Genomic DNA, 22522 nt, shown 5'->3' with positions numbered 1-22522 from the left:
GAGCATACAATAGGCGACACTGCTGATATATGTCAAATATATCTGGGTCACTACATCACAGATCATCACAGAGCTGATCTGTGATGTAGTGACCCAGATATTTGGTTTTTGAGCAGATATTTAACTTCTGCCCTGACAGCCAGAAATCTGGAAAACGAAGGTTTTTATCTGCTTTAGTCCTGCATATTAGCACAACAGTTTTCCTAGCACTGTATTGCACATCATATCTCAATCCATAATCAGAGCAGACTTTCAGTAACTGCTGAAAGCCAGCACTAGTAGGTGAGAGAACAGCCAGATCATCGGCATACTAAAGTCATTAATCAGAGTATCACCAATCATACACCCAGTTTTACAGAGATATAATTGCTTCAACAAATCATCCATGTCGCACACCATTACTCATACCAAAGGAGGCAGAGATGGTATTGCCCCATTTAACCTGCATTTTCTGGTTAGAATACCAGTAAACTAAAATTCTTATTATACTGTCTGGAACACCTCTCTGTTTTAATTTATTAAACAACTTGAAGTGATCGACCCGATCAAATGCCTTAGAGCAGTGTTTCTCAAATCCAGGCCTCGTGGCCCAGTGTCCTACAGGTTTTAGATGTGTCCCTGATCCAGCACACCTGAATCAAATGGCTGAATTACCTCCTCAGTATCCAGTCAAGTTCTCCAGAGTCCTGCTAACGACTTCTATAATTGACTCAGGTGTGTTGAAGCAGAGACACATCTAAAACCTGCAGGACACTGGGCCACGAGGCCTGGATTTGAGAACCACTGCCTTAGAGGCATCAATAAACCCAACTAACACAGATGAATTTTGCCTTAAATATGCTTTTACTGTCTCTTTCAGGCCAAAAATACAAAAATCAGTTTTAAAACCAGATTGATTATCTGTTGTACAAATAAACTGATTGAGACGATCAAGCAAAATTTTTTCAAGGACTTTAGATGTCACACTAGCTAAAGCTATTGGTCTATAATTATTAAGGCTTCCAACCTTGCCAGTTTTGTCCTTAATTACAGGCACCAGAGTAACAGACAGTAAGGAGTCAGGCAATTGTCCATGGGTCATAAACCCAGAGAAACACAATGCAAGAAGCACAGCAGCTTTTTCACTTACGTACTTCAGATGCTCCACTGAGATGCCATCTGAACCTGCTGCCTTGTTCTCACACAAATATGCTATAGCTTGCTGGACTTCAATAGGGGTGATTATCACAGTATCACTCTTAGCAATGCGTCCTGTTTCATAGGGTTCACTTTTAACACAGTTGAATAAGGCAGAATAATGTTGTCTCCAGAGCTCTGCTATATTTTGAGTCCCAGATACACCATCTATGGTACTGGGAAGTAAAGCAGCAGACCTGTTTAGAATAGGTATACAAAAATGAAGATGGGCAAGTGTTGCACTTGGTGAATAAATATTGGATATTGTACATTATAGGGGTGATAGATATTGTTCAGTATGAATAATATAATATTGCACAGAGATGTTAGTATTGCACTGTTAGAATGGGTGATTGTGTATAGAATAGAATAGAATGCCTTTATTGTCATTATACAGGATGTACAATGAGATTGGAGACGAAAGGAAGAGCCGTGAGCCGCTGCGTCTGTGCGCGCCCCCATCTTGTGCAGCACTGAGTTCAGGGTGTTGATTAATCTGGTGAAAAAACTTTTCTTGGGTCTGACTGTTTGCTCTGGCTTTGATATGAGTTTGATATATATGAAATGCTACAATGTAAAAATACATGTATTTGTACTATGACACAGTAAACAAGCCACAGTAAAGCTGGCTGTCCAACTGTTACACAAACAGTTTTTATGAAGTAACAAAATACGCACAGTGACAAAACTGAGCAGATGCTCCTTTTTTTGCCCCTCCTGCTCCTCAGCGGAGACAGAAGCACTTTTCTGCTCTCCCAGCACTTCCTTCTTTACCCTGTTCTGCTGAGCCTCTCTTCACACAACTTCTGAAGTGGAATTTATAATTATGGATCTGGTCAGCTGGTCTCTCAGCGCTATTTTCTTATCAAAATTTTCACCATGAGGAGACTGGGGGAAGGAAAAACATATTTCTTCTTATTAATTGACATTCCAGCTGGCTAAGTTATGGATTCCTGGGTGGGTGGAAGATGACGTGCCTGGCTGTACTGTCAATGGAGGACATGCACATTTGGCTTATTGACACTAGGATTTCTCCTAATTGGTCCTGGAGATACCTGACTTGTCGTTACATTTTTGGAAGTTTAGTTAGCTGTTGGGCCTTGGTAAGGCTGCTTATGACGGGATTGCAGGAAGGTACAGACTCAACTCTGTATATCTGGAGCTGATTCGGAGGGGTAAGATCTTGGAGATGTATGTATTTGTTCCTGCACAAAAAAGGAACGAACCACGAGGATTCGGATAATTACATTTTTTTTGCCACAGAAAGGTGCCAGAAAGACTAAAGGCTGTCAAATTAATCAGTACAGCCTGTACCCAAAACTAGTTGTAAAATCAGGAATTTGGCTGCCTGACGGCCTTGGACTGCCACTTATCAAATTGTTCTCCTGGATGTTTTGTCCCTGCTGTTTTGTTTTCTTCTGACCTGTGTTGGACTGAACTCCCTGACCTAGCTGAAAATTCCACATTTTATCACAACTGTTAGCTGAGGAGGGGAGTTTGAGTCAGCTCAGAGTAGCCCGACCCTCCACCAAGGCCTCAGCTGGCTCCCTTTATCCCTGCCCTCCCCACCCTGGTGCTCTCATGCTTTATGCCATGTGCTTCTTGCACTATCACAGAGGTTTTTGTTACCTTATACTGTGTATGTGTGTATGTATACATACATACACACATACACAGTATAAGGTGTGTATGTGTGTATGTATACAAAGTATGAGATGATTTTTTTCCTCACTCATCCCTACAGTATATGTTTCCGCTATTGTTTCCGTATTTTAATGGCAGCGCCTCCAGAAGGGGGCAGCATGGCCACAGTTCACCTATCTCCCCATGTTTTTTTGTCTTCTTGGATGGGTGTCCATGTAACTGTAATCTCCCCATTGTGGGATCAATAAAGTATCATTCATTTAAACTTTAAAGGGTCTGAACAGGTTCACAGTCTGTAGAGACTTTTTTAATGTAGAGACAAGGCATATGTTCCTTCTGAACAGAAAACATTTTTAAAAATCAGCTGAACAATTTAAAAGTTTTGTAAAAGCATTTTAAAATAAAATAAAGGGAACTGTGTGACATTCATACATACCTGAGTGTAAAGGATTGCACTATAAAAAAGCTGATAGTTGTCAAACCTTCATGAAGGAGAAAGAATGTCTGTATCTGATTATGTGCGCTGTGTAACATATAGATCTGATACACTGTTAATGAATTATCATATGTCGGGAATCATGCACTGTTCAGATTTGGTAATTTTCATTCACTGTATAAATAGAGCATGTTTACCAGAAATGAGGCTTCATTTACTCAGCTGTGCATGCCAATCAAAGTTCCCATGAATTACAGCAAAGCTTTTGAATGTTTTCTTACTCAAACCAGTTTTGATCGTTCCCTATTGTTCTCTGACATAGCGTGCATGCCACTAATGTTGAAGTACTGTGACCTGCTTTGTATATAAAGATGCTGCAGGTAGATGTGAGCAGCATCTGCAGGGACAGAGTCAGGTTTGGAGCATCATGGGATCCACACTGAGACTCCTGCTTCAGCTGCTCCTGCTCTCACTGGTGTCTGCTTCTCATTACTTTGGAGGAACCACGACCTTCACCTACAAAGGAAAAAACCCTGATGGATCATTTAAGGTGTGATACACAACTTTGAATTATGTTTAATATTAATAATAATTAGTCAATCTGTTCTCCCTCCTATTTGATAGGATATATATATATATATATATATAATTGCTACTTCTCAACTTATCCAAACATCCTTAAAGACAGTGAAAATTCAAAAGTGACCTTTGTGCAGCCATTTTGCCATTTTAATTTTCATAAGATATAAATTATTCAATGTTACATCTTCTTAAGGGAAAGGATTTTTTTCTCATAAGTACTGAATTCGAGTAATGTCAAAAGTATGTTGCCAGATTTATGTTTATTGAAACCAGATGAATATTTTTGCAGTTTTTCCTCTTTTTCTAATAATTTTCTCATTTTAATTAATAATAACAATGTTGGATTTTTCATTATGTTCACCTCAAAATACAAAAAGAGCTTTACCATAATATACCATTTTATTTATAAAGCACTTTTAAAAACAACAGGACTGACCAAAGTGATGTACAATAATATCAAATTAAAAAAAAAACAACACAGGCCAAAAGGCCTTGACTAATAAATGGCAGTAGATACGACTCCCATGGAGTACATGTTTCATTTGTGCTGAAATGGTAATCACATGATCTAAAAATATGCAGAACCATCTTGAGATGTAACAGGGAACATTTAACCAAAATAACTGGTCAGGATTCCCAGTGAGTTTATATGAATTATGAGCGTATGTTCAATAGAATTCCAAATGTTGAATCATGAACTGCCCATTTCTGTAACACAAATAAACAACAAATGATTCACAAAATGTGTTTTTATCAAAGAGAGGAGACATGATGGGAAAGATTTGTTTTACAAAACTTAAATAATGTTTTATTTAGGGACTCAGATCTCTGAACTAAGATGTTTAATTTATATTTTCCAAAGGTGGACATTCGGGACAGAGACACATATGACGGATGTTACTACTCCCTCTACTGGTATTGTTCCAACAGCAACTGTGGCTATCCCTTCAGTACACAGAGAAAAATACTGGACAGCAGCACCAGTGCTCCGATGTACAACAGACAATGGTGTGAAGCTGAGACCGTTACCACGCGGGTTGTCTGGGACAACAAACCTTTTCAAATGTGGTGGGCATTTCATTTTTTTATTTGAAGTACTGTTGATGCCTAAAATTGATGTGCAATTATTGACTATACATATGTCATATTCTTTGAAGGCATCTCATTCATTAAATCTGTTGAGGTTTCTGCTCATCATTTTATTTCCAAACCCACCAGGGCAAGTAGCTGCTGCTGGGTCCACAACATTTACTATGGTTGGGGCCACTCATGGACATTGAGCACTCTTGTTGATCTGGGAGAAAGATCTGACACTAAACAACCAAACAGATCACCAGAGATTGCCATCCTTCCTTTCCTAAGGTAAGCTTCCTGAAATTTGATTAAAACTGTTAAGCTCTAACCTGAAATCTGGAGTATTTCAAAAAATTCTTCTGTGGTGAATCCTGCATCACTCAAAACCACATTTAGTTTTCTCAAGTCTAATAACCAAACTGTATCCATCCATCCATCCATCCATCCATCCATCCATTTTCTTCTACTTATCCCACCAGGGCAACAGCCTTAGCAGAGTAGCCCAGACCTCCCTCTCCCCAGCTCATCAGGGGAGGCCCCAAGATGTTCCCAAGCCAGCTGAGAGATGTAATCTCTCCAGCCTGTCCTGGATCTGCCCAGGGCCTCCTCTCAGAGGGATATGCCCAAAATACCCCACCAAGAGCAGAGTTATTATAGTTAATGAAAACAAAAGATATAGAGAAAAACTGAAATTGAAACACATATTTTAACTGAAATAATTAAAACATTAATTAAAAGGAAAAAGTGAAAACTGAAACTTTATTGTGATTTTACAAAACTAACTGAAAACAAACTGAAATTATAGATAAAATGTGATTCAATTTTGTGTTTGCCATTTATTTAAAAGCCCTGTGGATTGAAATGAAATCACTTTTTCTGCTCTCGCTGGTTTAGCTGGGAGTGTCTCACCATGTGTTTGCTCACCACGCTGCAGAGTTGGTAAAGTGAAAGGAAAAATGTCCCGGCATTTTTTTCTTTCTGTTGGCACCGCAGATAAAACACCAGCACGTGACCATTAGGTAATGCCACTCACACAAGACTAAATGTCGGGTAGTTGCACAACTAAGTCCCACAAAGACCCAGTGCAGACTCGAATTAGTGAGTATCTAACCAAATTAGCTGTCTGAGCAGCAACGACAGACAAGCAGCTTCACCATGCAGCAGAGTGACAACAATAATGGACTGTTTTCACCAAAAAACAACTGCTGGCTACTTAATCCACAGGAACACTGTGAGCCAGAGGATGTGCTGATAAATGTGTTATTGAGAATGAGATGTCCACACCACTGTGTGACAGACAGAAATACAAAAACACACCAGCTTGAAAAGCTGTATTTGAGCTTTGAGGGGCGGGTCCAAGTCTCCTCTTTAGGCTGTACTCAGCTGGGCAGCACAGCCTCTGCCTGGCCACCAGATGCTCTCCCATGAGCTCCCTCCCTAGGCCTTGCTCCAGGTCGGGTCCTGCTAACCCTATCCCAGGCAGGGTAAACCTTAGTTCCCTTAGTGTATCTTCCATAGGGGTCACTGGTCACAATAATAATCAATAACTGAACTTTATTTTTAATTTGCAATGTGTCTGATTATGAATGTCAACTCTACCAGTAACTGGATATTTACTTTTTGCATTTCTTGGCATTTGGCAGTTTCTTAGGGTGTAAATGTCCAGATGCAGATGTTATTTGTTCTACTTATTTGATTAGTGTTCATCTGCAACACAATGCTTAAACATGCTCGTGTCTGAGACATTTTGTTAATGTTTCTATTGAAGAGTTCCTCAGAACTGCCCGCGGACATACAGGCTGATGTCCTTTGATCCTGATGGGGACAAAGTCAGATGCAGATATGGAAATCCAGGAAGTCAGGAGTGCGCCGAATGTATCCAAAATCCAGGCTTCCACTTGGACCAGGTTAGTTTATTTTCTTATACACTGTTACTGACTTGTGCTTTTCCTCTTTTAACTACAAATGTTCACATTGTTAGGACTCCTGCACACTACACTACCAAAACACTAATGCCGACCCCAGCGTTCGTTCATTTGAGATAGTGGTGGAGGATTTCCCACAAGGACACATCAGTCTGAACTACACAGACGGTTCCCGATCCTACAGGTCTCCACTGTCTGCAAGGAGGAGGAAACGACAGGTCACAAACCCATGGTACACAGAAACTACAACTCCAGGGTGGGAGTATCCATGGGATCCAGAGATTATAACTCCAGAGTGGGAGTATCCATGGGATCCAGAGACTACAACTACACTCAGAACCACTACTGCAGCAGAAACTACAACTACACTCAGCCCCACTACTGCAGAAGAAACTACAACTACACTCAGAACCACTACTGCAGCAGAAACTACAACTCCAGGGTGGGAGTATCCATGGGATCCAGAGATTATAACTCCAGAGTGGGAGCATCCATGGGATCCAGAGACTACAACTACACTCAGCCCCACTACTGCAGCAGAAACTACAACTACACTCAGCCCCACTACTGCAGAAGAAACTACAACTACACTCAGAACCACTACTGCAGAAGAAACTACAACTACACTCAGCCCCACTACTGCAGAAGAAACTACAACTACACTCAGCCCCACTACTGCAGAAGAAACTACAACTACACTCAGCCCCACTACTGCAGAAGAAACTACAACTACACTCAGCCCCACTACTGCAGAAGAAACTACAACTACACCCAGAACCACTACCACAGAAGTGACTACAACTATCCCATGGTGGTGGACTACCAGAATACCTTTGCAGGCCACCACTCCTCCCCTCAGTAAACTACCTTTGCAGTTCTCTTTTCTTGGTAAGGAAGATTTTTCTCATGATGCAATGATACTTCACACTGCAGCCTGCACTGTCCTCAGCAGCAGCGTCTCCAGCATGTCGCTGCTTTATTTTAATGTTCACTACACATGAATATAGCCACTGTTTTAGGATTTACTCTTAGGAATGAATTTGGGGTAGAAACAGCTAATCACGACAGACTTTTAACATTCAGTTACTACATTTTACAATTTTTAAGAATTTTAAGTTTGTTTTTGTTTGTTTGGGGTGGGGGTGGGGGGGGTCCAAAGAAATTATAAAATGTAGGGACACTTGATCCTTAGTTTATCTTTAAAATGTGATATTAGGGAGCACTTGTTTGCACTTGGATGGGCATTCTTTAGTGAGCCAAGAATCAACGCCCCCTTTGTAACTTTCCTATTTTACTTTACTCCAGTGGATCCGCCGGTTCCTTCATGCCAGGAGGGGCTGTATTTGCCAATGTTTGTGCACCCAACACCTGCAAATGGAGAACAGATTCATGCAGAGGTCAACAAAGAGGTTGAGATCAGAATCAAAGCACAGGCATCATATGCAGCGTGAGTGAGGCAAAGATGAATGAGGCCTGATGGCAGCTAAGCATCACTATCACATCATCAGAGAGAAAGATCAGATCAGTACTAATGAAGAAATCTTTGTTGTTTCTTTGTGCTTTTTTCTCACAGAATACAAGACATCATCATCAGCGGGCCAATGAATATGACTAAGCACAGAACCACACATGATGAGTTTGTCCTGCGGTGGACTCCACTCTCAAGCGACCTGGGAGATTATTTCCCAGTCTGCTTTGCTGTTGAATCAGCCACAGGGTTAGCTTTGGTTTACGTTCTTTCATAACAGAAATAGTTTGAAAGAGAAAATCCACATTTGAAATCTTTCTGGCTTTTACAGGTCAGCAGCAACCAGTTCTCTGGGCTATACCCACTCTCATTCCCATTTTGCTACCCCAACCTCACAGTAAGTGGCTCTTTATTGCTTATGTTGTGTCCAAGTATTGAAAGTTTAAATAAATGTGGAATAATTAACGACACTATTCACAAAATAAATCATCCCATTGTTTTCTCAGGTCAGGCGTCTATCAGTCTGAGATGAGGTGTGTTGTCTTGCAAGTTGGGAAGAAAGAAAGTGAGTCAAACTAGAACGCAATTTTTCTCCTATATCTCCTACATTTTGTCCTACAGTAATTCATCAGAAAATTAAATTTTGAACCATTATAGTCAACAAAATGCTGTATTTTAATAGTGATTTTTAAAAAATAATAGACCTTTTCACGTAAGATTTTAACAGTGGAAAAGAAGAGGGGCTTCTCTTTATTTTAACGACACCTTAATCCTGCAATAAAAATTTTGACCAGTAGACAGCAGAAAGACATCAACACAAAAATCTTATATATGCAATCAGCTGGAAATCATAAGTGTGTCAAGTATACATTTTCTCTTTCCCCACCCACCCCAAACTGTGGTAGATGCTTTCCCTCCCTGAGCCTGGTTCTGCTACAGCTTTCTTCCTGTTAAAAGGGAGTTCTTCCTTCCCACTGCTGCTAAATGGAACCAAATTTCATGTAATTCATCACATCAAGTACAACCTCAATTACCCAAAACTTAAGATTTTGTCTATGATGTACATAAAAACAGTCGCCTCAGGACACTTTTTATTGTAAGGATCAAACAATAATTACAGACTAAACCCTAACAGTGAAAACAACCCCCTATGAATAAGCATTTGGCGACAGTGGGAAGGAAAAACTCGTTTTTAACTGACAGATACCTCGAGCAGAACCAGGCTCAGGGAGGGGCAGTCATCTGCTGTGACGAGTTGAGGTGAGGGGATATAGGAAACACTGCTCTTACAACTTTTTAGACATATGTTGCTGTCTTCAGGTTTAAAATGGGCTCATTTTCCTAAAATGGTACATTTCCTCTAGTCAAAAATTTGCTATTTTTTCTATGCTTTATTCTGAATAATTTATGAGATTTGCAAATCACTACATTCTGTTTTTATTTAGTGCCCCAACTATTTCTGTGGAATTAAATACCACATATTTCTGGCAGCATTTGGTTTTAGTGTAAAATGTGTTTTTTGTGTTTGTCTCAGTTAAAACCAATGTGATCTGCACTGAGTCTACAATGACAGTAGAGGTTGAGAAATCATCCTTCAATGGACTCCATGAGAATCATCTGCGCCTCAGTGAATCCAGCAACACCCTCTGCAGCCTCGAGAGATACTCCAACAGCACTCACATCATTGGTGTCATCCCTCTCAATGCCTGTGGCACTCAGCTCGAGGTACCCAGAGCTCACTCACACACTGCTATTCTGTTTGGGGTTTTCACATATCAGAGTGAGGACTGAAAAAGTAATATTTCACTCTGCAGGAGGATGCAGAAAATCTCATTTTCAAGAATGAAATCACCACAGTGGATGACAGCAGAGATCTGATCACCAGGAAGCATCACCTCGAAGTCGAGTTCTACTGTCAGTATCCCAAAAAGGGAAATGTGTCTCTGGGCTTCACAGCACACAGGAAGAGCGTGGAAGTGTGGGACAAAGGCTTTGGCAAGTTCACCTACCAGTTTGAGTTCTACCCCAACAACCAGTTCCAAAACATGATTGATCCAAATTCATACCCTCTGGAGTATGATGTGGGGCAGAAGATTTACATGGAGATAGATGCTTCCACTACGGTCAGTGACACCGAGATATTTGTGGAGTCCTGCAGAGCCTCACCATATGACAACCCCAACTACCACCCAATCTACTCCATCATTGAAGATGGGTAGGCATGAAAACATGTTTTCTATCTGCACTTTCAGAGTTTATCGATCCATAATTGATGTCTCAATGGACCTGAATTGTCCCTTCCTCTTGAGTGTTTCACCTTTCAGATGATTAAAATTGGCCATGCTTAACATGAAAAGCCATCTCTGGGATAATATATAAACCAGAATCCTGGTTTCCATCTCTCTTTCTAATTAAATGTTTAAAATTAAATGCTGGTGGATGTTGCAGTAACCGTGCATTCCCGCTGCCTCTACAGCAGCTTTGATTACAAGCCATGGAGTTACAGCACGCATGTTTCCTGTCTTTGTGTTCTTCTCTGATTAGGTGTCCAGTGGACCCAACTGTGATGGTCCATGCCACTGACAACAAGAGGCAGTTTCGATTCTGCATTGAGGCCTTCAAGTTCATCGGCTTGTACGATCAGGTAAAGAATGTCTTTAATCTTTGTGAGTGTAGTTTTAAATTCCATTTATTGAAAATTTCCAGGTCAATATTTATAATTTTGGGTGAGGTTCTTTAGTGGATTTCACCACTGTAACATTATAAATGTCAACACCAGTATCCTATCCCCTTGAGAGAATTTTACTTACAGTTTGTGTAGGTTAAATGAAAATTTCAAGCTCAGACTTTCAGCTTCAAGTCTAAGATTTCAATCACATCTTTACTGTGTGATCTAAAATCCACTGTGGTGGAGAACAGAGGCAGAATTATTTTTAAAAATTTCGTTATCCTGAAACACCTGAACCTGACTGTATACATTTTATACATATTAGAGCGCTCAGATGTTTTATATCCAGACAAATGCTTTTTGGTTTAATGGGATGTGGAACCGAAGGTTTGATTGCAGTTCTGCTCTTTTTTCCACTAGAGGCGGTTATTGTTTGCTTGCTGGTATACTGACAGTGTGTCCTGTTTCTTTCAGGTATACATCAGCTGTTCAGTAATCATGTGTAAGGCTGGAGACCCCAACACCAGGTGCTCACAGGGATGCATCAACTCCACATCAAATGATCACCACCACGTCAGAAAGAGGGATGCTGCCTTCCAGACTGCACAGCACTTCATTTCCCAGGGTCCCCTGCGCTTGAAGCGGTCAGCAGACATCAGCAGCACTGCAGGTATGGAAACAGAAAGTGCTTCCTTAATAATACAGCTGCTTTGTTCAAGCTCTGAGAACAATACTGAACTACAAATGTTCTTTACAGGGAACAACCTGAACCTGGACCTGAACCTGGTCTTCATCGCTGGATGTCTCCTTGTTGCTGTTGGTATGATCTGTGGTGTGGCCATGTACAGGTCCAAAATGTCAAAGGTCAAGTACCAGCCTTTGCCCTCATGTGAAAGTTAAGACAGCAGTGAATCGATTTGAATCGATTTTGAATCGATTTTGATCATCGTGCTCTCAGGTTTTTGGTGTTCATGGATCTTCTAAATTTTGCATTTAAATGAATCAATTTCAAAGTAAATTCAAATCAGTTGAATTCAGTTTTATTTCTATAGGGCCAAACAGCAGCCACCTTGTGTGCTTTATATTGTAGGGTATGGTTGGGAAAATTTTAGTCTCTATTTGTAAGCTTTAAGGTGGGAGAGAAATGTCATCACTGCAACTAGAAAAAAGGATTTCAGATGATGAGCTATTGAATGATTTGCCCACAAGCTCATGGAGCTTTACAGTGGATTTTATTATAACAGTGTGATTTAAAAGAAGTGTGATTTTTGATGCGATCTCCTCTTTGCTCATAATCACTGCAAAGACCTCATGTCTTCAAATAAATTTGTATGGCCCACATTTAATCAGTTATTAATCATTTTTGTTATCGATCAATAAAAACACTCTTGCATGTTAAAGTGCTTTTCTTTTATGTTCTTCTGTTTCTTCACAATCTAAATTAATATCTCAAATCTTTAAAAGAAGGTTTTGTCAAGCCAAAAATTGATCTGTGGACATCCTGCTGTTGTGCTCAACTTGATTATTTTGTAGTGAAATGTAACCCACTCCTGGGTACAACTTTAGTTAATATACACTGTGTGTACAGTTATAAGGCAGTTGAGTATTTTGACCATATCATCATTTTTAGCCATATTTTCTAACTCCAAGCTGGATAAACTGGAATGCATTATGGGTTTAAGTATAGCAGGTGTTCTGTGTATCTGTGTAATGGTGTGGCCTAAGGAGGTCAACACCCCCATATATCAAGGTGTGGATAATTATTAGGCAGCTTTTATCTTTGGGCTAAATGGGCCAAAAAAGAGATTTAAATTACTCCGAAAAGTCAGAAATTACCAAAATTGCTAAGATATTGGGGTGTGATCAGAGAAGCCCAAACGTTTTGTTGCAAATAGTCAACAGGGTCACAAATAATGAGTTGAGAAAAAAAAAAGACGCAAATTAACCACTAAGGATTTGAGAAAAATCAAACGTGAAGGTGACGGGAAACACTATCTTCCAGTTCTGTCATATTCCAGAACTACAACCTACCTGGAGTATCTAGAAGTACAAGATGTTCAGTGCTCAGAGACATGGCCAAGGTAAGGTAGGCTGAAACCCGACCACCACTGAACAAGTCACATAAGCTGAAGCTTCTAGACTGGTCCAAGAAATGTTTGAAGACAGATTTTTCAAAGTTTTTATGGACTGATGAAATGAGAGTGACTCTTGGCAGACCAGAACCAGAACCAGAATCAGAATCAGAATCAGAATCAGGTTTATTTTGGCCAAGTATGTTTACACACACAAGGAATTTGGTTCCGGTTGATGGTGTCTCTCTGGTATTATACAGTGTCCTATAATTTAACTCAGTATTTTGTAAGATAACCTTTGTTGTCAATAACAGAGGTCAAAAGTTTCCTGTAAGTCAGGTTTGCACACACTGTAGCTGGTATTTTGGCCCATTCCTCCATGCAGATCTCCTCTAGAGCAGTGATGTTTTGGGGCTGTCGCTGGGCAATACAGACTTTCAACTCCCTCCACAAATTTTTTGTGTGGTTGAGGTCTGGAGACTGGCTAGGCCACTCCAGGACCTTGAAATGCTTCTTACGGAGCCACTCCTTCGTTGCCCGAGCGGTGTGTTTGGGATCATTGTCATGCTGGAATACCCAGCCACATCCCATCTTCAATGCTCTCACTGATGGAAAGAGGTTTTGGCTTAAAATCTCATGATACATGGCCCCGTTCATTCTTCCCTTAACACGGATCAGTCGTCCTGTCCCCTTTGGAGAAAAAACGCCCCAAAGCATGATGTTTACACCCCCATGCTTCACAGTAGGTATGGTATTCTTGGGATGCAACTCAGCATTCTTCTTTCTCCAAACAAGGGTTATAATAGTTTGGGATTTTATATTATAGTTTAGTTTTAGCTCATTTAAACTTTTTTTCTCTCTAATTCAGTTAGTTTTGTGACTATTGTGTAATGAAAACTCAATAAAAGATACCCTTTAACCTTGTACCTCCAAATATCTCAAATGTGACACAGTGTACTTCAAAAGTGCCGCCGTTTGCGGACTTCAGCAACAAATACTGTAATACCCCTATACTGCTGTGAAGTGCAGTTTCTGAGATTTCAGGAACCATTTGAATTTTTCCGACAGGACAAATGGTCAGTTATGGTAAGAAGCCAACTGATCAAAGCACCTTTGATCAGCTGACTCTGTGCTGACATGCTACGTCTTAACCAGCTGTTCACCACTAGTAACGGCAAGTAACCGGTGCTTCAGCAGCGATCGCCTAGCATATTAGGGTTACAGAAATATATTCAACAACCAACTGTTCACAAGACAGCAGCACTACATGTTAAATGTGTGTGATATTAGGAACACATGAACATCAACAGGCAGAAACAAAGAAAAATATCAACTCCAAAAATAAATTCTGCAATAAACTCCCAATAAAGTTCAGCATCAGTGCAGTAGATTAACAACACCTACATGTGGTGTTTGACAAAGCTGTCATGTCCTGGGCCGGTGGCCCAGTGTTATGTTTTCTTGGTGTTTGTTATTTTCTCGGTTTCTATGTTGTCGTCTTGTTCCACATGTTTTCCTGGTGTCTAGTCTGCGTCTGCGTCTTTGTCTCCCCCTTCTGGCTTCCTGTTTTACTTTGATGGTCGTCTGTTCCTTGTCTTCAGTTTTGCTTTCCCCCCGTTAGGGTAATCATAATCACCTGTGTGCCCACCTGTTTCCTCTTCCCTCATCAGCCCCTCTGTGTATTTAAGTCTTGTGTTTCCCATGCTCCTGGTCACGTCGTTGATGTTGTGTGCCCGTGTGTTCCCTGTGTTTGCCCGTCGTCTCCCTTCCAAGATTTTTGTATTTGTTTTTCCCCTGCTTAAATAAATCCCTTTTAAGTTACGCTGACTTCTGGAGTCCTTCGTGTCAGCCATTCCTCGCCTGTTTCCTCCCCGGCCATGACAGAGCGACGCGACCATACTAAAGACCTGGCTAGCTCCGGCTACTTCAACGGCACTCGTCTGGCGCTGGGGGGCCCAGCATTTCAGAACAGTGCCCGTCAGCGTCCTTCATCTGCGGCTCCGCTCACTGGCTTCCCCCTTCCACTGCAGTCGCGGCGGCCACGGAGGAGGGGGAGTTCCCGGCAGCATCGGTGGGGGGCCCCCCCAGACCCGAGCGGTATAACGCCGCGGATATTGTCACAGCGTCATGCGCAAACTACCGTCTCTGTGAGTAAGACTGACTCCAGTATCACAACCGTTTGGGATAAGGGGCTTTCTCACACCACCAGCTGCCAGCCAGATCTCTCTTGGCTACCCGCCGATGTAGAGATAATCGATTCTCCCCTGATGGTGGACATTTTGGAGGCAGAAACTCATGCATCTCGGCCCAACAGAACAAAACAACCCACTAACAAGGACAGACGTTCACAGGACCCCGCTGCTTTTCCCCTCCCTGAGGTGGCAAAGCAGACCATCATTCGGTGGGTGGACTCGTTGGTCTTTGAGCTGCTGTCTGACCCATGCGAGATTGAGCAAAAAGCTATCACAGCCAAACTGCAAGGGCTAGTGTGTGACCATCCTTGGCTGCTGGACTCTCTGCATGGGCTCGTGAAAGACTTTGTCATCACCACCCTTCATCCACAGCCAGCACCACAGACCTCAGCTGTAGCTCCAGCCTTCTCGTCTCCCCAGTCAGCTGTAGCGCCAGCTCCTCCTCAGTCGCAGTGTTCCCAGTCAGCTGTAGCTCCAGCTCCTCCTCAGTCGCAGTGTTCCCAGTCAGCTGTAGCTCCAGCTCCTCCTCAGTCGCAGTCTCAGACCCCTCAGTTAGCTCCAGCTCCCTCTGCTCACCCTGCTCCCGCTCCCTTGGCTCCAGCTCCCCCTGCACCCGTACCTGTTCCGCGGGTGGGGGCAGCCACGGACGGGCTGACCTCTGCACCCGTACCTGTTCCGCGGGTGGGGGCAGCCACGGACGGGCTGACCTCTGCACCCGTACCTGTTCCGCGGGTGGGGGCAGCCACGGACGGGCTGACCTCTGCACCCGTTCCTGTTCCGCGGGTGGGGGCAGCCACGGACGGGCTGACCTCTGCACCCGTTCCTGTTCCGCGGGTGGGGGCAGCCACGGACGGGCTGACCTCTGCACCCGTTCCTGTTCCGCGGGTGGGGGCAACCAGGTCCAAGCCTTCGCATCGGTTTTCAGCGTTAGCGGCAGCAGCAGGGTCTCCCTCAGCCTCAGCTCTCCCTAGCTCTCAGTCTGTCTCCACGCAGTCAGCTCTCCCTAGCTCTCAGTCTGTCTCCACGCAGTCAGCTCTCCCTAGCTCTCAGTCAGTTTCCACGCAGTCAGCTCTCCCTAGCTCTGTCAGTTTCCACGCAGTCAGCTCTCTCTAGCTCTCAGTCAGTTTCCACGCAGTCAGCTCTCTCTAGCTCTCAGTCAGTCTCCACGCAGTCAGTCTCCACGCAGCCAGCTCTCTCTAGCTCTCAGTCAGTCTCCACGCAGTCGGCTCTCCCTCAGTCTGCTCCCACGCAGCCAGCAGCTCTCCCTCGCCCTCAGTCAGCTCTAGCTCCAGTCGCTCTCCCTCGCCCTCAGTCAGCTCTAGCTCCAGTCGCTCTCCCTCGCCCTCAGTCAGCTCTAGCTCCAGTCGCTCTCCCTCGCCCTCAGTCAGCTCTAGCTCCAGTCGCTCTTCCTTGGTCCCCAGTGTCAGCAGTTTCAGTGCCCTCTCAGTCAGTTCCCTCAGCTCCTGCCCTCTCTAGCTCGCAGCCTGCTCCCACGCAGTCTGCCCTCTCTAGTTCGCAGTCTGCTCTTTCTGTCTCCCGGCCTGCTTCCACGCAGCCAGTCGTCTCCCGGCCTGCTTCCACGCAGCCAGTCGTCTCCCGGCCTGCTTCCACGCAGCCAGTCGTCTCCCGGCCTGCTTCCACGCAGCCAGTCGTCTCCCGGCCTGCTTCCACGCAGCCAGTCGTCTCCCGGCCTGCTTCCACGCAGCCAGTCGTCTCCCGGCCTGCTTCCACGCAGCCAGTCGTCTCCCGGCCTGCTTCCACGCAGCCAGTCGTCTCCCGGCCTGCTTCCACGCAGCCAGTCGTCTCCCGGCCTGCTTCCACGCAGCCAGTCGTCTCCCGGCCTGCTTCCACGCAGCCAGTCGTCTCCCGGCCTGCTTCCACTCAGCTTCCCCAGGGTCAGCTCCCACGCACTCAGCTTCCCCAGGGTCAGCTCCCACGCACTCAGCTTCCCCAGGGTCAGCTCCCACGCACTCAGCTTCTTTGTCTCAGCCCCGGTCTCTCCCGTCGACTGCTGTTGAGTCTCTGGTCTCTGAGTCAGAGTCCCAGTTAACTCCCATGTCGCCATCATCCTCACCATCAGACTCACCCACACTATGCCTTGCAAAGCAGCCCCAGCCTGCGCATCCAGTGTTCGAGCATCCGGAGAGTCCTGCTCAGTCCGAGCCGCCAGGGGGTCCCGCTCAGTCCGAGCCTCCGGAGTCTTCGGAGTGTTCCGCTCAGTCCGAGCCGATGGGGGTCTCCGCTCAGTCCGAGCGCTCCGCGCCAGAGGGTCCCGCTCAGTCCGAGCCGATGGGGGTCTCCGCTCAGTCCGAGCGCTCCGCGCCAGAGGGTCCCGCTCAGTCCGAGCCGATGGGGGTCTCCGCTCAGTCCGAGCCGATGGGGGTCTCCGCTCAGTCCGAGCCGATGGGGGTCTCCGCTCAGTCCGAGCCAGGGGGTCCCGCTCAGTCCGAGCGCTCCGCGCCAGAGGGTCCCGCTCAGTCCGAGCGCTCCGCGCACGAGGGTCCCGCTCAGTCCGAGCCGATGGGGGTCTCCGCTCAGTCCGAGCGCTCCGCGCCAAGGGGTCCCGCTCAGTCCGAGCGTTCCGCGCCAGAGGGTCCCGCTCAGTCCGAGCCGATGGGGGTCTCCGCTCAGTCCGAGCCAGGGGGGCCCGCTCAGTCCGAGCGCCCCGCGCCAGAGGGCCCCGCTCAGTCCGAGCCGGTGGGGGTCTCTGCTCAGTCCGAGCGCTCCACGTTGCCCGAGGGTTCCCCACCAGAGCCCGGGGTCGCCTGTCTCCACCGCCGCATGCCCCGCGGTTGGCCTCCAGTGTCTGCTCCCCGTCGCCGCTGCCGCATGCCCCGCGGTCGGCCTCCAGTGACCCCTCCTCGTCGCCGCCGCCGCTGGGAGCGCGGTCGGCCTCCAGTGACTCCTCCTCGTCGTCGCCGCCGCCGCTGGGAGCGCGGTCGGCCTCCAGTGCCTGCTCCTCGTCGCCGCCGCCGCTGGGAGCGCGGTCGGCCTCCAGTCCTGTCTCCTCGTCGCCGCCGCCGCTGGGAGCGCGGTCGGCCTCCAGTCCTGTCTCCTCGTCGCCGCCGCCGCCGCTGGGAGCGCGGTCGGCCTCCAGTCCTGTCTCCTCGTCGCCGCCGCTGGGAGCGCGGTCGACCTCCTTGAACTGTGTGTATTTTTGTTTTGGTTTTCACATGGACTCCCCTGAACTGTCTGTTTTCCGCCTTGGATGTCCCAGCAGACCTCCTGAACTGTTTTGCCTCTTCGCCTGGGTTTTGTTTCGACTGTTTTCCCCCTGCCGATTGCTGTTTTTGGTTTGTTTTTGCTCTTGGTCGGGGCGTTTCCTTGCACTGTTTCCGGCCTTGTGCCGTCGCCTTTTGTTCTGGTTCCTGTGTTTTTGTTTTTGTTTTTCATTCCCTGACTATCTTCAATATTTTAACTCGGCCAATGGGCGTGAGAAGATTAGGAGGGGCTGGTTGATCCACAGTGACAGTGCAAAGGCTCTGTTCTGTATCCCATGCCTTCTGTTCTCACATGAGCAGACAAGGCCATCTAAAAGCGCACTGAACAGCAAGGATGGACTTAAGTTATCAGACATTAAGTGGCAAAAATGTATAGAAAGTTCCCAGAACATGAGACACACACACTCCCCATAAGCAGTGCTATGTAAAATGTTAAAGCCTTCAGCACTCATTTTTTGTAGCCACAGGAGTTGATGGGTACCTTCAAAACCAGTTCCAGACAGAAGCAGAGAAACATACCAAGATCTTAGAGAGGCTTTTGGATGTAACTCTTCATTTGGCTTCAAGAAATCTTGCATTCAGAGGCAAAACCTCAAATTTGGATGATGTCCATAATGGCAATTTTCTTGGAACTCCTGAGTTGTTGGCCCACTATGATCCCTTCTTACACGAGCACTTAGAAAAAGTAAGACAAAAGAAGAAAGGGTCACGTTTAACTCACTACCTAAGTCCAGACACGCAGAATGAGTTCATTGTGCTCTGTGGCAAAAGATTGCTCAACACTATCCTGAAAGAGAAGATGCAATATGCACTGCTCAAAAAAATAAAGGGAACACTCAAATAACACATCCTAGATCTGAATGAATGAAATATTCTCATTGAATACTTTGTTCTGTACAAAATTGAATGTGCTGACAACAAAATCACACACAAATCATCAATGGAAATCAAATTTATTAACCAGTGGAGGCCTGGATTTGGAGTCACACACAAAATTCAAGTGGAAAAACACACGACAGGCTGATCCAACTTTGATGTAATGTCCTTAAAACAAGTCAAAATGAGGCTCAGTATTGTGTGTGGCCTCCACGTGCCTGTATGAACTCCCTACAATGCCTGGGAATGCTCCTGATCAGGTGGAGGATGGTCTCCTGAGGGATCTCCTCCCAGACCTGGACCAAAGCATCGGCCAACTCCTGGACAGTCTGTGGTGCAACGTGACGTTGGTAGATGGAGCGATGGAGCATTTGCCAGATGTGAATTTGAAAATGAAATGCTGCACTTCCGCACCATATATGATGCTACATTTTCAAAAACGTTGTCCTCTTTTGAGCTCCTTAATGCCATCTGGAAGATACAGCTAGAGAGCATTTTTGGAGAACTTTGTATTGCTTTGAGAATTTTCTGCACACTTCCTGTCACAGTTGCAGGGGGTGAACGGGCTTTCAGCAAGTTGAAGCTGGTTAAGAACTACCTGAGATCAACAATGGGCCAGGATAGACTGAACAGCCTCGCCATTCTGTCGACTGAAAGCCAATTAGCCAAACAATTGGACTTTACAGGTCTTATTAGTGACTTTGAAAACAAAAAGACCCGTCAGTGGGCATTTACTGGGATTACAGCTTTACATCTCATGTCAGCAAGGCTTTATTTCGTTTTCTGCAAGCTGAAGAACAATTTGACAGTTGACATTTTGTACTATCACAGGCTCTATTGATAAGATGACATAGGACATTGATGTAAAAAGCAGAAACCAGTCAACTTCTTTTTTCACATTGAAACAATATTTTTCTGTTCATTTCTACTTTACCTTCTCATTACAAAAGTAATGTAGCTTATTTGATTTGATTCTGAGTGTACAGTTGTCTCCTGTTCTCCTATTCAAGAGTAAATGTTTTTAAATCAAAATTTGTGTCATGGATCAAAACATTACTACGCAAACCAGATGTAGCTTAATGTTTTAGGTATTTGAGCACAAGTAGGTCAAATGCATCAATACAGGTGGTGAATGATTAAAACCTTATTTATGCTTTTTTAATTTTAAATAAATACCCTTTTTTTTTCATTTTTTTTGCTCACGTGCCTCGTGTACTGGCATGGATAGAGGCCCACTGACATTGAGAGTGTACAGGGCCCAGAATTTGCTGCTACGCCCCTGCAGGGCAGTGTTCGGGACTGATACCCCTTTTCCACCGCCGGGGTGCCAGTGCCTGTGTTGCTCCCCTGTCTTGTGCTCCGACCACATTTTACGGTCCAAACCAAACTACTGCAGCATCTGTGTGCAGGACAGAGGGAAACACAGACAGTGATTAGAGCAAGATGACAAGTACGCACTTTGTGTCCTTTTATCTGTGATATGAACTGATACAAAGCAGCAAGTTCAGACTTAAGACCCAACCTAATCGCTTCGCTTTTCTCCTGTAATACACATGTAATATGGTAGAAAACTTGATGTTGTGAAGGCAGAGTCACGTCTTTCTGCCGCTTTCGTCATGCATTCTTGGTTCCAGACCAGCTAGCTTGCGGGGCCCGAGTTGAACCCATTTTTCGGCCGAGCACCAAGTGCGTTTGTGATGGACAAACTGCTGAACGGTTCAAATAAAGGCACCGGCACCCCGTCAGTGAAAAAGCGGCTTAAGATTAGGAAAGGCTAATCCACCGTGGTGGGGAGATTTCCTCTAAACACAAACGCTAAACTGGGAAAAACACATTACCCTGCATGACATTAAAATGCTTACCTTTGCATGGAGATCTGGGTGACTGGTTTACAGATTTGTTGTGTTTTTACCCGAAATAGTCGCCCCACATGGTTTACACATCGTTAAGTAACTTAGTTCTATCAGAAGCAAAGACAAATCACAGGCTAGTTTGGGCTTCCCAGGTTTAGAGCAAATGTGTGCAACTGTGTGTTTGATTGGATGTTTTCCACTGACTCCACACTTATAATAGGAGGAGACTTCAACCTGGTACTTAATGCAGATACTGACAGGCTCAGTACAGCAGTGAGTCAGAGGAACTGGCAGTCTGCAGACATTCTTAAACAGTACATGAAGGATTTTGGTCTTTGTGATGCTTGGCGTTCACATCACCCCACTCTGAGGGATTATTGTTTTTTCTCACCAGTACATCATTCTCTCGCCTGCTTAGATTACTTTTTAGTTAGCAGCTCCATGATGATGGATATCACAGACACTCAGATTCATCCGATTACTATCAGTGATCATGCACCGGTTTCTCTCTCTCTCTGACACAGAAAAGAGTCACACCACCAATCAGGTACTAGAGATTTAATACATCATTACTTAAAGAACAAGATTTCATTCATTATTTCATAAAGGAGTGGCCAGCATATTTAGAAAATAATGATCAACCTGGAATATCACCATGTGTTCTTTGGGAAGCAGGAAAAGCAGTAATGGGGGGCAAAATAATATCTTATTGCTCGCATAAGAATTAGAACAGAAAATTAAATCTTTAGAAACTGCCTATGTTTCTATTGCAGAGGCTGCATTTAGAAAACTTCGAACAAATTCCTGGCCAACCAGTTAAAACTAAATAAAGAAAAAACAGCTATTTATTCTATTAAAGATTTAACAGGTAACTGAACGAATATACTCATGGTATATGTTTTCCCTTACCATCACACATTTATTTGCCTGAGAAATTTGTCTTAGACTGGAAGTAACTGATTAAAAATACAGAAGCTTATAATGTTTAGTGTCACCAGGAACTTTGTGTTCTCATTGGGCAATGGACCACACTGATGGAGACTACACAATGATAGAAATTGAGACTTTGAGGTCACCCAGCTGTTGAAGTTCTCTCTTTTCCACATAATGTTTTTTATATATGACGTACCCAAGATAGATAAGCTTTCACTATATGAAACTGTGAGCTGAACTAGAATGTGTCGGTACTTCATTCCATCCCACACAGGGATGAGATGCGGTTCTGAACCAGATTAATCTGTAAAACTCATTCCGTTGTGTTGTCTCATTCCTGTTTGATAAACGAACACGCAGAAACCTAAAAGGCTTAAGCAGCAATTCATATTTTTAAAATTT

At 44.5% G+C, this 22522-nt stretch overlaps 2 protein-coding genes across 2 annotated transcripts; both read left to right on the top strand.

Annotated features, from left to right (window-relative positions):
* Positions 1–3668: 3668 nt before the first annotated feature.
* On the top strand, positions 3669–7699 carry LOC115799885 (uncharacterized). The gene is made up of 6 exons (XM_030757183.1): positions 3669–3806; positions 4701–4906; positions 5057–5200; positions 6681–6819; positions 6894–7279; positions 7342–7699. Exons 1-6 carry the CDS (start codon positions 3684–3686, stop codon positions 7697–7699), a joined length of 1356 nt encoding a protein of 451 aa, XP_030613043.1. The 5' UTR covers positions 3669–3683.
* LOC115799333 (ZP domain-containing protein-like) lies at positions 7612–12216 on the top strand. The gene is made up of 10 exons (XM_030756440.1): positions 7612–7725; positions 8143–8284; positions 8411–8554; positions 8637–8702; positions 8812–8870; positions 9840–10030; positions 10120–10520; positions 10850–10949; positions 11448–11643; positions 11731–12216. Exons 2-10 carry the CDS (start codon positions 8187–8189, stop codon positions 11871–11873), a joined length of 1398 nt encoding a protein of 465 aa, XP_030612300.1. The 5' UTR covers positions 7612–7725; positions 8143–8186; the 3' UTR covers positions 11874–12216.
* Positions 12217–22522: the final 10306 nt, after the last annotated feature.

Source organism: Archocentrus centrarchus, chromosome 20 (assembly GCF_007364275.1).
Source record: "Archocentrus centrarchus isolate MPI-CPG fArcCen1 chromosome 20, fArcCen1, whole genome shotgun sequence".
In the NCBI taxonomy this organism is placed as follows: Eukaryota; Metazoa; Chordata; class Actinopteri; order Cichliformes; family Cichlidae; genus Archocentrus; species Archocentrus centrarchus.
The sequence above is the reverse complement of the archived record's forward strand: the minus strand, read 5'-3'. Positions and strand labels throughout refer to the sequence as shown.